General features: G+C 40.7%; 1 protein-coding gene across 3 annotated transcripts in view; it reads right to left on the bottom strand.

The window, feature by feature from the left end:
• Positions 1-13722, bottom strand: part of Nek9 (NIMA related kinase 9) — a 43805-nt gene that overhangs the window by 4767 nt on the left and 25316 nt on the right. Inside the window, exons 14-21 of one of the 3 annotated variants that reach the window (XM_042692529.1) lie at positions 12859-13014; positions 10716-10824; positions 9649-9810; positions 8832-9002; positions 7602-7661; positions 3201-3251; positions 3004-3170; positions 1061-1222 (exon numbers count right to left, since the gene is read on the bottom strand). In XM_042692529.1, the coding sequence (XP_042548463.1) occupies positions 1061-1222; positions 3004-3170; positions 3201-3251; positions 7602-7661; positions 8832-9002; positions 9649-9810; positions 10716-10824; positions 12859-13014 (1038 nt within the window). Of the gene's footprint in view, positions 1-1060; positions 1223-3003; positions 3252-7601; positions 7662-8831; positions 9003-9648; positions 9811-10715; positions 10825-12858; positions 13015-13722 lie in introns of all 3 variants that reach the window. The other 2 variants (XM_042692530.1, XM_042692528.1) reach the window with 2 other exon arrangements.

Genomic DNA, 13722 nt, shown 5'->3' with positions numbered 1-13722 from the left:
TGAGAAAGGTTGTGGTAAAAAAGCAAGCATAGTAAAATATTGTACATAATGACCTTCAGGCTATTTACATAAGGTGTCTATAAACACAAATGAATTTTGTGTTTAAACTTGAGTCCCAGTTCCAAGATATCTCACTATATATATGCAGATAATAAAAAAAAATCTAATACCTGAAATGTAACAAAAATCTAACAAATACTCTGGGTCCTGAGCATTTTGGATAAAAGGTATTCAACTTATATCTGTGCCTGCTTTTGTGCTGCAGTGCCAGTGTCCAATAGTTACAAGAGATTATATGGGTTACATAAAATAATTAGTATGTAGCCAGGCGCCGGTGGCTCACGCCTGTAATCCTAGCTACTCAGGAAGCTGAGATCTGAGGATCGCGGTTCAAAGCCAGCCCGGGCAGGAAAGTTCGTGAGACTCTTATCTCCAATAAACTGCTAGAAAACCGGAAGTGGTGCTGTGGCTCAAGTGGTAGAACGCTTGCCTTGAGCTGAAGAGCACAAGGGCAGCGCCCAAGCCCAGAGTTCAAGCTCCATGACCGACAAAAAAAAAAAAAAATAGTATGTGACCTCTTTAGTTTTGTTTCACTGAGGTGTAAAATGAAAACATTTACAAGGTTAGATGTACATTAGTTATTTATATTTATACGTCTTCAACCCACCATAGTGGGTTAAAAAAATGAACGGGGGTTTTGGATTTCAGTTTTGTATTTCTGAGGCACAGAGAAAACATAATAATAATTCTCTGGGGTGGAAAGGTGCTGGTGGCTCACACCTATAATCATAGCTACTAAGGAGGCTGAGATATAAGAATCACAGTTCCAGGCCAGACAGGATAACAAAGTCCATGACAGTCGCATCTCCAATTAACCATCAGAAAACCAGAAGTGGCACTGTCGCTCAAAGTAGTTAAGTACTAGCCTTGAGCAGAAAAGTACTAGCCTATCAGAAATTGACACGGTAAAGAGTTGATGCAGGACAGCCACAGAAGAACAAGGAGGCTAGAGGACATGATGAGGTCAGAATTGTGATTCAAATATACAAAGCTCAGTTACCCAGACTCCCACTTGGGGTTTGTGTTCCGGAGGAACTTCCGAGGCCACTTTGAGTCCTTGCAGCTCTTCATAGGGTAGCGTATCTTTCTCAGATTCTGAAAATCCTGTACTTAGGGGAATTGGGCTGTCAGGCATGGGAATGAATTCTGCATTTTCCAGCTCCTAGGTACAGAAAAAGAAATTTTATCAGTTGCAAGAATCTACTTTCTCCCAAATTCCTTTCTTGCTTTTGCTCTAGTTTTTACTGTTAAGACATCAGCACCCTCTAGTGGTGCAGGACAGTAGGATTCCCACCCTGGGAATCCATCATAGAAGTGATATAATTTGAGATGCAAATCTGAGCAGAGTCTGGAGTGTTTGCAGTGTTTCCTCAACACTCTTATTCTACACAGGCTACTCAGCTAGTTAGGAGGTTTGAAGACAATGCAGGGAGGTTGATGGCCAAGCTGCCAGAGGCTGGGCTGAAGATGTGCTGCTTTCTCTGCTCATAGGCCTCATAACTACCAAGTTCAGTCTGGATAAGAAGCTTTAAATCTGTAGGTTCTTTTTATTTTTATTTTTTATTTTTAGTTGGTTGTGGGGCTTGAACTCTGGGCTTGGGCGCTGTCCCTCAGCTCTTCAGCTCAAGGCAAGCAATCTACCATTTGAGCTACAGCGCCACTTCCGGTTTTCTGGTGGTTTATCGGAGATAGGAGTCTCACGGTCTTTCCTGCTCAGACTGGCTTTGAACCATGATCCTCAGATCTCAGCCTCCTGAGTAGCTAGGATTACAGGCGTGAGCCACCAGCGCCCGGCAGGTTCTTATTATTAAACTAAAGTCTCCCAAACTATAAATATTCATTTACAAAGACGGGCAAAGAAAGTCAAGAAAAACTGCCAGCAAGTCTCTTAAAAATGATCACCTATTTTCTTTCTTTTAACTTTATTATTATGAAAATACCGTACAGAGGAGTTACAATTACATGGGCAAGATGAGTATATTTCTTGTCAAGCATTGTTGCTTCCTCCTTTGTTTCCCCTTCCTATCCCTTCCCATATCCTCCCCCCATATCTCTCCTATTCCCCCCCACCCCCCCTCCCCCGCCAAAGTTGTAAAGTTCGTTTTTCGACATAATGACTTGTACATCTCATTGTTGCAATGGGTCCACCTGTATCCTTATTTAAATGATTTGTTTTTTTCCCTTCCCCTCCACAAATTATACCAACATCAAATACAGTGAAAGCAGGGTGATCACCTATTTTCTGAAATAAGGTCTTAGCAACAGATATTCCATCCTCTTCCACAAGCTATACTGTAACTGACTTTCCATATAAATAATAGATTTCATATTTAGTTTTTACTATTAAACCTATTTTCATCAACTGTATTTCTGTTGTAGGGGATTCTATCAGCCCTGACATTCTACTTCTATGAATAGGACAAATTCTAAGTTTTATCTCTGTTCACAGGCCCATACAAACTGCCTTCAACGTAGGCTATATTAATTTATATTCACTTAAGTAATATGAGTATGACAGCATTTAAAAAAAATCTCTTTCTCGAAAGAAAAAAAAAAAAAAAAAACCATGGGTTTTAGTGATTTCTTTCCAGGTAGAAGTCGAAGGCTAGATTCTTTTTTTTTTTTTTTGGTCGGTCGTGGGGCTTGAACTCTGGGCCTGGGCGCTGTCCCTCAGCTCTTCAGCTCAAGGCGAGCGCTCTACCACTTGAGCTACAGCATCACTTCCGGTTTTCTGGTGGTTTATTGGAGATAGGAGTCTCACGGTCTCTCCTGCCTGGGCTGGCTTTGAACCGCGATCCTCAGATCTCAGCCTCCTGAGTAGCTAGGATTACAGGCGTGAGCCACCAGCGCCCGGCTGAAGGCTAGATTCCTACTACAGAACAATTTAAAGGACATAGGAAACAGAGTCTGTCAGCATTTTTCTAGGGACTGCAAAGGACTTACCTTTCGAAGCCAGCCAGGACAGGAGCTGCTGGCCCCACAACTGTTTCCCATGGCCTCTGTGGGACTGATTAAACCTTCTATTCCTCGATCCGCTTCCATTGTTCCTCGGAAGCCTCCACTTGGATCAGGAGTTTCTGACTCCTGCCGACTGTCCTCTTCTCCTCCTCCTCCTCCTCCTCCTCCTCCTCCTCCTCCACCACCGCCACCGCCGCCACCACCACCACCTCCTGGGCTAGAGCTGTGGACCACTGGTGGATACATGGCACAGAAATAGAGAGCTTTGCTATGCAACAAGAAAGATTTACCATCTGAGACCCTCATACCCCTAGAAAGGTTCCTAGAGTTACATGAAGTGGATTGGCAGTAGTGCAGTTAGGCATTTCTGTATTCATAACAGATTATCAACATTCTAGTGAATTACTGAATGAGACCCTCAACCAGTTTGACAAATCTAGTGCCCATGTTAACTGTCTTTAGCAGATACATTCATAGTCTAGCATCCTCCATTAGCACTTGCCTTATGTAAAAAGTTCTTTAATATTTGAGCCAAACAGGTCTTAAAGTTGCCAGAAGAACACACTATTGGTAATTTTGTTTGAGATAAATACTAGTGAATTCTTCAACAAATATGAGCATTGAATTCTTTGATGACAATTTGTATCAATTTTAAAAATATGATGGTTGGTTCTAATAAGGAGTATATGTTAAGCTACCATAATAAGGCTATGTGGTTAGGAAATGAAACTGAATTTTAATATGAGTCAAATATTAAATTTGCCAAAGATAAAACAAACAAAACAGCCAACAAAAACAAAAGTTCATGGTATGCTCCAAGGTTCAATACAAAGGACTCTATCCCAACATACACTGGCCTTAGGACTGTGTCAGCCTGTGATTCTACTGAAGCAGCCCAACTACAGAGGAGAGTACAACAAGCTCTTGAACCTTGCTATTTTGCTTTAAATAGCTTTTTCTTTCCTTTTCCTTTTACTGACTGTTCTGGGGCTTGAACTTAGGGCCACTAGTTTATTCGGCTTGCATGCTTGGCTAGCATTCTATCACTTGGGCTATACCTCCAATCCAGTTTTTGATGGCTAATTTTAGAGATGGAATCTTGTAGACTTTTCTACTGGGATGGCTTTAAACTTAAACCTTCAGATCTCAGCCTCTGAGTAGACAGAATTACAACTACTAGCACCTGGCTTTAAATGATTTTTAACAACAGTCATGCCTGTAATCCTAGCTATTCAGGAAGCTGAGATCTGGGAACTGCAGTTAAAAGCCAGCCTAGGCAGAAAAATCTGAGACTTAAGATGAATGTGTGTGTGCGCGCACGTGTGTGCGTGCACGCATGCCGGTATGGAGGCTTGAACTTTGTCTAGGTACTGTCCCTTCGCTTTTTCATTCAAGGATGGTGCTTGCACCACTTCAGGCTTTTTGCTGGTTGATTTGGAGATAAAAATCTCACAGACTTTCTTGCCTGAGCTAGCACTGAACTTTGATCCTCAGACTCCAGCTTTATGACTAGTTAGGCATGCCACTGGTGCCTGGACCGAGGGACTCTGATTCTCAATTAACCAGCAAAAAGTCAGAAGTAGAGGTATGGTTCAAGTAGTAGACTTTGAGCAAAAAATTCTAAACAAGAGTGAAGAGTTCAAATGGCCTCAGGTAACTAGAGGGGATGGGTGTGGTTAGGAGTAGTGAAGAACTGATGACCAGGTGACACTGATCAAGATACGACTGATTCATAAACTGACATGTTGAGTTGAAATTCTTTGTACAACTACTTAAATATTATGTTCAAAACAAATGTCCAATTTTCTTTGATGCTCAATAATAGACAAGTGAAATACTGTCAGTAAAAGAACTAGAATGGCACTATCCCAGATGGTAGTCACTTGACATAATGATTTAAATTTAAATAAAATTAAAAATTCAGTTTCTCAGTTATACTAGCTGCTTTTTTAAGTGCTATTATTCTGGATAGCACAGATATAGAATATTCAGTCATCGAAGGTTCTATTGGATACTGCTGTCTCTATCATTGCATTTGCCTCGAATAGTCCTTCCTCCTCTAGTCTCCTGCCAAGATAAAACTACTGATTTCTTTGGGTTGTGAACGGGGTGCCCGGCTGGGGCTTGAACCTGGGGCCTGGGTGAAGTCCCAGAGCTTTGTGCTCAAGGATAGCACTCTACCACTTGAGTCACAGCTCCATTTCTAGCTTTTGATAGTTAATTGAAGACAGTCTCACAGACTCTCCTGCAGGGGCTATCTTCTGTGATCCTCAGATCTCAGCCTCCTGAGAAGCTAGGATTACCCAGCATTACCGATTTTGTATTTACCATTTCTTCTTCATTTCATGTTATTATGTACTCTTTTTTTTTTTTTGGTCAGTTGTGAAGTCTGAACTCTGGGCTTGGGCGCTGTCCCTGAGCTCTTCAGGTAGGGCTCTACCACTTGAGCCACAGCACCACTTCCACTTTTCTGGTGGTGAACTGGAGATAAAAGTCTCATGGGCTTTCTTGCCTGGCTGGCTTTGAACCAAGATCTTAAGATCTCAGCCTCCTGAGTAGCTAGGATTACAGGCATGAGCCACCAGTGACTTGTCTGCATACTCTTAAAGAATTTATTATTTGGCTTGTTTAAAACTATATGTGGGGGGCTGGGAAGGTGGCTCAGTGGTAGAGCACTTGCCTTGCATGCCTGAGGCCCTAGGTTTGATTTCTCAGCACCACATAAGCAAAAAGAAAAAAGCTGGAAGTGGCTTTTTTACACGGCAACTTACTTTCTACATTTTATATTATGAAAATACTTAGGGATGGTGTTCATTTCCATTCCTATATAAAACCCAGACCAACAGATGGGTATAACACTTTCATTCAACAACTACTTCTAGAGCATTTATCACATTAATTATACACTGCTGAGATTACATTTCCTGGCCAATCATTTGCTTTATCTTATCTTTTTCCATGAAATATTGTTCCAGCAAAGCAAAGTTGCAAAAGAATAACCATGTTTGGCGAAAAAGATATTTTATTACCTTAACATTACATAACATTAAATTAACATGCACAAATTGAGATGCTGAGCAATTTCAGAAAACCAATAAATGCTGTGCTGTGTATCTATATTTACAAATTAAAGCTCAAAAAGACTATGTAAGATTTTTGATTTTTTTTTTTTTTTTTGTCAGTTGTGAGGCCTGAACTCTGGGCTTGGATGGTGTCCCTCTGCTCTTCAGCTCAAGGCTAGCGCTCTACCACTTGAGCCACAGTGCCACTTCCAGCTTTTTTTTTTTTTTCTGATTATGTGGTGCTGAGGAATTGAACCCAGGGCCTCATGCATGTGAGGCAAACACTCTACCACTGAGCCACCCTCCCAGCCCTTCTTTTTAAGAGATTAATCTGCATTTATTTTGGGTTCTCATTTATTTGATTCTGTATATCAGAACTGGTTCTGATATGCATGGACTCTGGCAGGTAGACAACCAAAAAGGAATATAGATTCAGTTTCTTGATAGGCCCAAACAAGATAACCACGAAAGAAGCAGCCAAAGGAAGATTATTAGAGAGGTATGTGCTGACTCTTCTAACCATGCTGAAAGTCTATTTGACCCTTATTTATTCTAATTTTTTTTTTATTAAAAAGGGGGTTATAGTTATATAAGTCAGGTAAAGAGTACATTTCATTTAGGATAATGTCACCCTTTCCCTTGTTCATGACTTTCATTTCTTTTTTTTCTTTTTTTTTTGTCAGTCGTGGGGGCTGAACTCTGGGCCTGGGCGCTGTCCCTCAGCTCTGCAGCTCAAGGCTAGTGCCCTACCACTTGAGCCACAGTGCTACTTCCATCTTTTTTCTGCTTATGTGGTGCTGAGGAATCAAACCCAGGGCCTCATGCATGCAAGGCAAGCACTCTACCACTGAGCCAACTTCCCAGCCCCATGAATTTTATTTCTAAGGGCTTGTTTTTTATTATTATTATTTTTTGTGCCAGTACTGGGGCTTGAACTCAGGGCCTAAGTGCTGTCTTTTAGCGTTTTTTGTTCAGTGCTGGCACTCTACCACTTGAGCCACACTTCCACTTCCAGTTTCTTGGTGATTATTGAAGATAAGTCTCATGGACTTTTCTGCCTGAACTGGTTTTGCGCCATGATCCTCAGATCTCAGTCTCCTGAGTAGCTAAGATTATAGGCGTGAGTCACCAGCTAAAGGCTTGTGCTGAAGGACTATTTCTATAGTCCTTTCTATAGAATTGAATACTCTGAGGAATACCATTAAATAACGGGCAGAGAAAATCTTTGGCCCCTAGGATAGAAAGAAATATTATATAAGAAACATTACAATGTGAGGCAAACACTTAATTACTTCCATATGCATGAAGGCAAAGATGTATTCTCTTTCTGACCACAATGCCATTCATGAGTTACTGTGAAATTCACCAAAATGGGATGCTCCCTCCTAGTCACTGTATTCTTCACTTCTCCTCATTTGCCCTCACTTACTATTTTCCTTTCAGTTTTGGAGAATGTATGTAATCTAACCCAAAGACCCACATATGAGAAAAAACACTGCTACTTGAGACATTACTACTTACCAGTTCCAATGGAGAGGCCACTGCTATTAGAACGGATGGTCTTAGAATTCAGTACTTTCTCTGAAGAAAAAAAAAATCAGTAGGTAAGCATTTTGTGCAGAGATGGACAAGAACAGTAAGAGGGAACTATAGGGAGGTAATGTAGAAGATAACTGCTATTCCTTGCTATAGGTAAATATATGATTACTGGGGAGGTGGGGAGGGAAGGGATGATAGGGGAAAAACAAAGGAGGGGGTAACAATGCTCGATAGGAATGTACTCATTACCTTATTCATGTAACTATAACCCCTTTGTCCAATATCTTTACAATAAAAATATATATTAATGATTACTGTTTAGCAATTAATGTCATTATCTAAATACCACTAGCTACTCTAAGTACATTTAGAGAACTGTATGTTCCACTCCTGCTACCCACTGGAATCACCTGGGAAACTGGAAAGTAACACTCTAGAAATTAAAATTTAATTGGTGAGGACTAGAATTTGTAACAACTCTCCAAAAGATTCTGATGTTCAGCCAAGGCTTTTAAAATTAAGTCCAAATAAAGTTATCTTTTTTTTTTTGTTTTTGGTCAGTCACGGGGCCTGAATTGTGGGCCTGGGCACTGTCTCTTAGCTCTTCAGCTCAAGGCCACATCCACAGCACCACTTCCAGCTTTTTCTGCTTATGTGGTGCAGAGAAATTGAACCCAGGCCCTCATGCATGCAAGGCAAGCACTCTACCACTGAGCCACCTTCCCAGCCCCAAACAAAGTTATCTTTATGACCTAAGATTTTCTTTTAAAAGAAAATCTTACAGGCTCACACCTGTAGTCCTATCAACTCAGAGGCTGAAATCTGAGGATTGTAGTTTGAAACTAGCCCACACAGGAAAGCCTGAAACAGTCTTATCTCCATGAACTACCAAGAAAAGTCAGAAGTGGAACTGTGGCTCAGGGAGCAGAGTTCTATACTTGGGTAAAAATGCTGTTAGGCCTTGAGTTCAAGCCCCAAGACCAGCACCAGAAACAAAACACAACAAAAACAACAACAAAAAAAACAATGACAAAACTAAAAACTTACAGTTTTGTTCCTAGCGTTCAGTTTGGCATCCCTGACCGTTACAGGATTTAACAGAACTAGCTCTTGCTTCATGACACTTATGTTTCCAAGAATGTGCCCAGTAGTATTTAGTTATGGATCAATTCTGACAAAGCCACCCCAAGCCCACACGTATGAAACACTTACCAACAATGAGAATGGTGTGCCAGCCACGGCAAGATAGGTCTGGAACATGATGCAGAGATCCAAAAATAGGCCTAGGCCATGAGGTACAGATATCAGAGCCATGTGGTCTTTCAGTGGGAGTCATTGCCAGACGTCCATTACCACCATTGCCCCAGGCAAAAATATGATTATCTGTATTAGACAACAGGTCATTTTTAACAGAACACTGGCTTCCCAACTCTTTGATTTCTCCTCTTTATGCCCTAGAACTAAAGAGATGTCCTACTGTTTACAAATTCAAAGAAAGCTGATTATTTCCCTATATAAAGCATAAAGTTTTCCTGATTACTTCCAGGCAGAAGTGACTATTGCTACTCTGTACTGTCATTCATTTACTTATCACCTTTGTACTGGTCACTCACTCAAACACGTATTGGGAATCTATATCATGGAAGGCATGGCTTGAAAAAATTGAGCACTGAACAAAATAAAGTCCTTGCTCCTTTGGAACTGGCATTTTAAATGGGGAGACTGACATATAAATAAATAAATGTTCCATTCCAGGTGGTAACTGCCAATTTCATACAAATAAAAAAGGAAAACCATGATTCAGCTATACAAAAACTAGTCTCTCCCATCCCAAGCAGGAATTAAAACACAGAAGGGATGGAGGAGAATGACAAAGATGTATTGTATTCATAAACTGCTTTGTTGAATAGCAACTTCTCTGTACAACTACTTATAGATAATCAAAAATAAAGAGTGAACAATTTAAAAAAAAAGAATTAAAACATAAGTCATCTGTCCAAAAAGCATGAAATGACATATACAGACTCACCATCTGTGGCAGCGATGGTGAACTCATCACCACAGGAAACCCGAATCACTTGCTTCCCACCAAGGGGTCCACCCAATAAGTTGATTCCCAGACGCTTCTTGTAATTCCCAACACCCAGCTGTCCACACTTATTGCAGCCAAAGGTCAAAAGGCGGCCTCGCTCTGAGAGAGGCAAAAATAATTAAGCTCTAGTGGTTCATGGAACAGACGAAAAATGTAACCTATATAGACTTCCATTCACTAACTTCTAGTTGTTAGAAGATATGATTAGGATGCTAGCCATGTGATCCTGGACCTATGGTCGCCAGGCTATCTAGACACTGTGACCATCTGGACCTACTGACAGAAAATTATGTTTTCTCCCCCAAATTGAGTTTTTAACATGGATAATAGATACTGTCTAACTTGGAATACTTACCATACAGGCCATTTAAAGACAACAGAAGTCAAGAATTGTAAGAATGAGATTCTGGGGCTGAGAATGTGGCTTAGTGGTAGAGTGCTTGCCTGGGTTTGATTCCTCAGTGCTGTGGCTTGGTAGAGTGCTAGACTTGAGCAAAGAAAAAAAGGAGCTCATGAACACTGCCCAGGCTCTGAGTTCAAGCCTCAGGATTGGCAAAAAAAAAAAAAGAGAGAGAGAGAGAGAGAGATTCTTATTACGAGATGCATTTATTTATCTTTTATTTATAGGGACTATCACTAAAAATGAGCCAGACTACTCAGGAGGCTGAGATCTGAAGATCGTGGTTTGAAGCCAGCCCAGGTAGAAAAGTCTGTGAGATTCTATCTCCAATTAACTAGCTGAAAAAGCTCAAAGTGGAGCTCTGGCTCAAATGGTAGTTTGCCAGCCTTGAGCAGAGAAACTCAGGGACAGTGCCCAAGCCCTGAATTTAAGACCTAAAGACCAGCATTCAATCTCTCTCTGTCTCTGTCTGTCTGTCTGTCTCTCTCTCACACATACACACACACACAAAATGGATTACAGGAAGCTGTCAGAACATGCATTGTTCATAGTATAAAGGAGCCTGAGGTCCTAATGCATGAGATATGGTTGACAGTCAACTCACCATCAATAGCAGCTGTATGAGTCTTGCCTGGGGCAATGGTACGGATCTTATAAAAGGATAACTGTTTGGCCAGGGTAAAGGAAGTTGTGTAAGGAACTTCATGGTATGCCTGAAACAAGTAAAACACAAAGACTCATGAAGTAAAAAATGAAGGGATAATTAAACTGAGAATGGAAAAGGTCATGGTGACCAAAAAGTCTTTCAACAAACCATGTTACTGAGTGCCAGGAAGTTTGCCATCTTTAAAAGGATACAAGAAGAAAAAAGCTCAACATGTCAACAAGAATTTAGCATATGAAGCAGGACTTTCTGACAACACATTTTTATATTCTGAGTTAAAAGTGTGTAATACATGAACACTGTAGAAGTTTTTTTTTTTTCCTTTTTTCTTTTTGGTCGGTCATGAAGCTTGAACTCTGGGCTTGAGTGCTGTCCCTGAGTTCTTCAGCTCAAGACTAGTGCTCTACCACTTTAAGCCACAGCACTACTTCTATTTTCTGGTGTTTAATTGGAGATAAGAGTCTCACGGACTTTCCTGCCTGGGCTGGCTTTGAACTGTGATCCTTGGATCTCAGCCTTCTGAGTAGCCAGGATTACATGCGTGAGCCACTGGCACCTAGAAAAGATATTATTTTAAGGACAGACTCCCTGACATTGTTTTGGTTATATATTCTGCACACCTAACAATAGCAGGAAAAAGAATTAAAATCAGAAGAATCTCTCCAGCCTCTAAGTAATCAGTTACTGAAGATTTAATTTCACCCACAGAGTAGTGTTTCATCACTTTTTAAAACCCATAAGGCCTTTTGAGTTCATATTAAAAGAAAAATACCCTCACATAAATTAAAAATTCACAACAAATCTAGTTTTTTAACAAAACACAAAAATCAAGTAGTAATTCTGAACAAACCTTTCAAATTACATATTCTTCAGCCTTGCCCTGAATTTGTAATCGCCTAAGACTCACTACTTCAAAGACTTAAAACTCTACTCTAACCTTTTTCATTGAGTGAGGAAATTTATGTCTCTTAACTTGACTCTTTAGAGATGACACAAAGTAGCTGGGTGCTGGTGGCTCATGTCTGTGGTCCTAGCTACTCAGGAGGCTGAGATCTGAGGACTGCGGTTCAAAGCCAGCTAGGGGGCAGGAAACTCTGTAAGAATCTAATCTCCAATAAAACACCAGAAAACCAGAAGTGGCACTGTGGCTCAAGTGGTAGAGCGCTTGCTTTCAGCAGAAGAGCTCAGGGACAGAGCCCAGGTCCAGAGTTCAAGCCCCATGACTAACAACAACAAAAAAAGACAGAAAGTCAAGATATTACACAAAGAGAAAAACCAAGACTATCATTGGTTAATTTGGTGACATCCTTAAAGGAGGAAAATGGTAATTACATTCAGTAAGCAGTGTTTTAGAAACAATAAATCTATGGGCTGGGAAGGTAGATCAGTGGTAGAGTGCTTGCCTTGCATGCTTGAGGCCCTGGGTTCGATTCTTCAGCACCACATAAGCAGAAAAAAAAAGACGGAAGTGGCGTTGTGGCTCAAGTGGTAGAGCGCTAGCCTTGAGCTGAAAAGCTGAGGGACAGCGCCCAGGCCCAGAGTTCAGGCCCCATGACCGGACCCAAAAAAACAACAACAAGAAACAATAAATCTAAAATCTCTCCAGGGAGGTGATATATTAGAATGTTCCTTTTTCACAGTAATTTTCCTGTTCCTATTCCAGTAATAAAGATAGAACCTACAATTTTGTTTGCAGTTATCAATTTTATTGAGCTATAACATACTGCAAAATATTGTCAGTCTGATTATTTTTCTGTTCTGTAAAATCACTCTGATTAAGACACAGACCATTTCCAGTACCAGAGATAATGGGTAATCTTTTCACTTTTTTGTTAAGGCCCATACTCCTCCAAGAAACTTCTCTTGACTAATGCCACAGTAACTTAATTTTGAATGTTGCTAAATTTCACATCTATAATCATACAGTATGTACCTTTTGTGGCTGTCTTCTTTTGCTGAATACAATATGTATTCTTAATTCTTAAATCAACTTCTATGGTCACTAACCAATAACAGCATTCCAAAGGTATTCCAGTCTACAATAGTTCTGACAACGTGGTCAGGACATCAAGAGAATACTCACTTCGTGATTGATGATTCCAGACATGCACTGGTTCAGACCCAGTTTGTTGAACTCATTGAGCCCACAGGCCAGCACTTTGCCTGACTGAGTCAGCAGAAAGGTCCCATCACAGCCACACTGAACAGCAACAATAATTAAGGCCTTGGGAACATCCACCTGCAAAGAAATAGTAAATCAGAAAAAAAAAATCTTTTTTTTTTTTTTTTTTTGTCGGTCGTGGGGCTTGAACTCTGGGCCTGGGCGCTGTCCCTCAGCTCTTCAGCTCAAGGCGAGTGCTCTACCACTTGAGCTACAGCGTCACTTCCGGTTTTCTGGTGGTTTATTGGAGATAGGAGTCTCACGGTCTCTCCTGCCCGGGCTGGCTTTGAACCGCGATCCTCACATCTCAGCCTCCTGAGTAGCTAGGATTACAGGCGTGAGCCACCAGCGCCCGGCCAGAAAAAAAAATCTTAAGTACTGCATGCATATTAGGAAAACCCCTTAGTCTTTCACAAAAGGACTTGCTACATTCAGAAGAATGATTATAAGGAAATATAGTTGAACTGTTCTCTTCAGATTTGCCCAGTAGTTTGAAGGCTACCCTTTGCAAGGTAGAATGCAAATTTTAATATATAAAGGAAAAAGTGGCAGTTCTAGGACAACTAAGTAGACAGATTCTATAGATCTGTTTTAGCAACAGATCTTACTTCTCCGGAAAAGAAAACTTGAGAGAAAGAGCAATACAAGTGCTGGGAAAGGATTGGTCTTAATCCCTCACTGGCTTTGTCTAATGAGACAGAGGGTACCTTGACATTTACAAAAGAAATTCAACAGCTCTTTGGATCCTGATCTGGTCTTATTTTTGGTTAGTACTAGAAATTTTGA

Source organism: Dipodomys spectabilis, unplaced genomic scaffold (genome assembly GCF_019054845.1).
Source record: "Dipodomys spectabilis isolate Male_0828 unplaced genomic scaffold, ASM1905484v1 ptg000157l, whole genome shotgun sequence".
In the NCBI taxonomy this organism is placed as follows: domain Eukaryota; kingdom Metazoa; phylum Chordata; class Mammalia; order Rodentia; family Heteromyidae; genus Dipodomys; species Dipodomys spectabilis.
The sequence above is the reverse complement of the archived record's forward strand: the minus strand, read 5'-3'. Positions and strand labels throughout refer to the sequence as shown.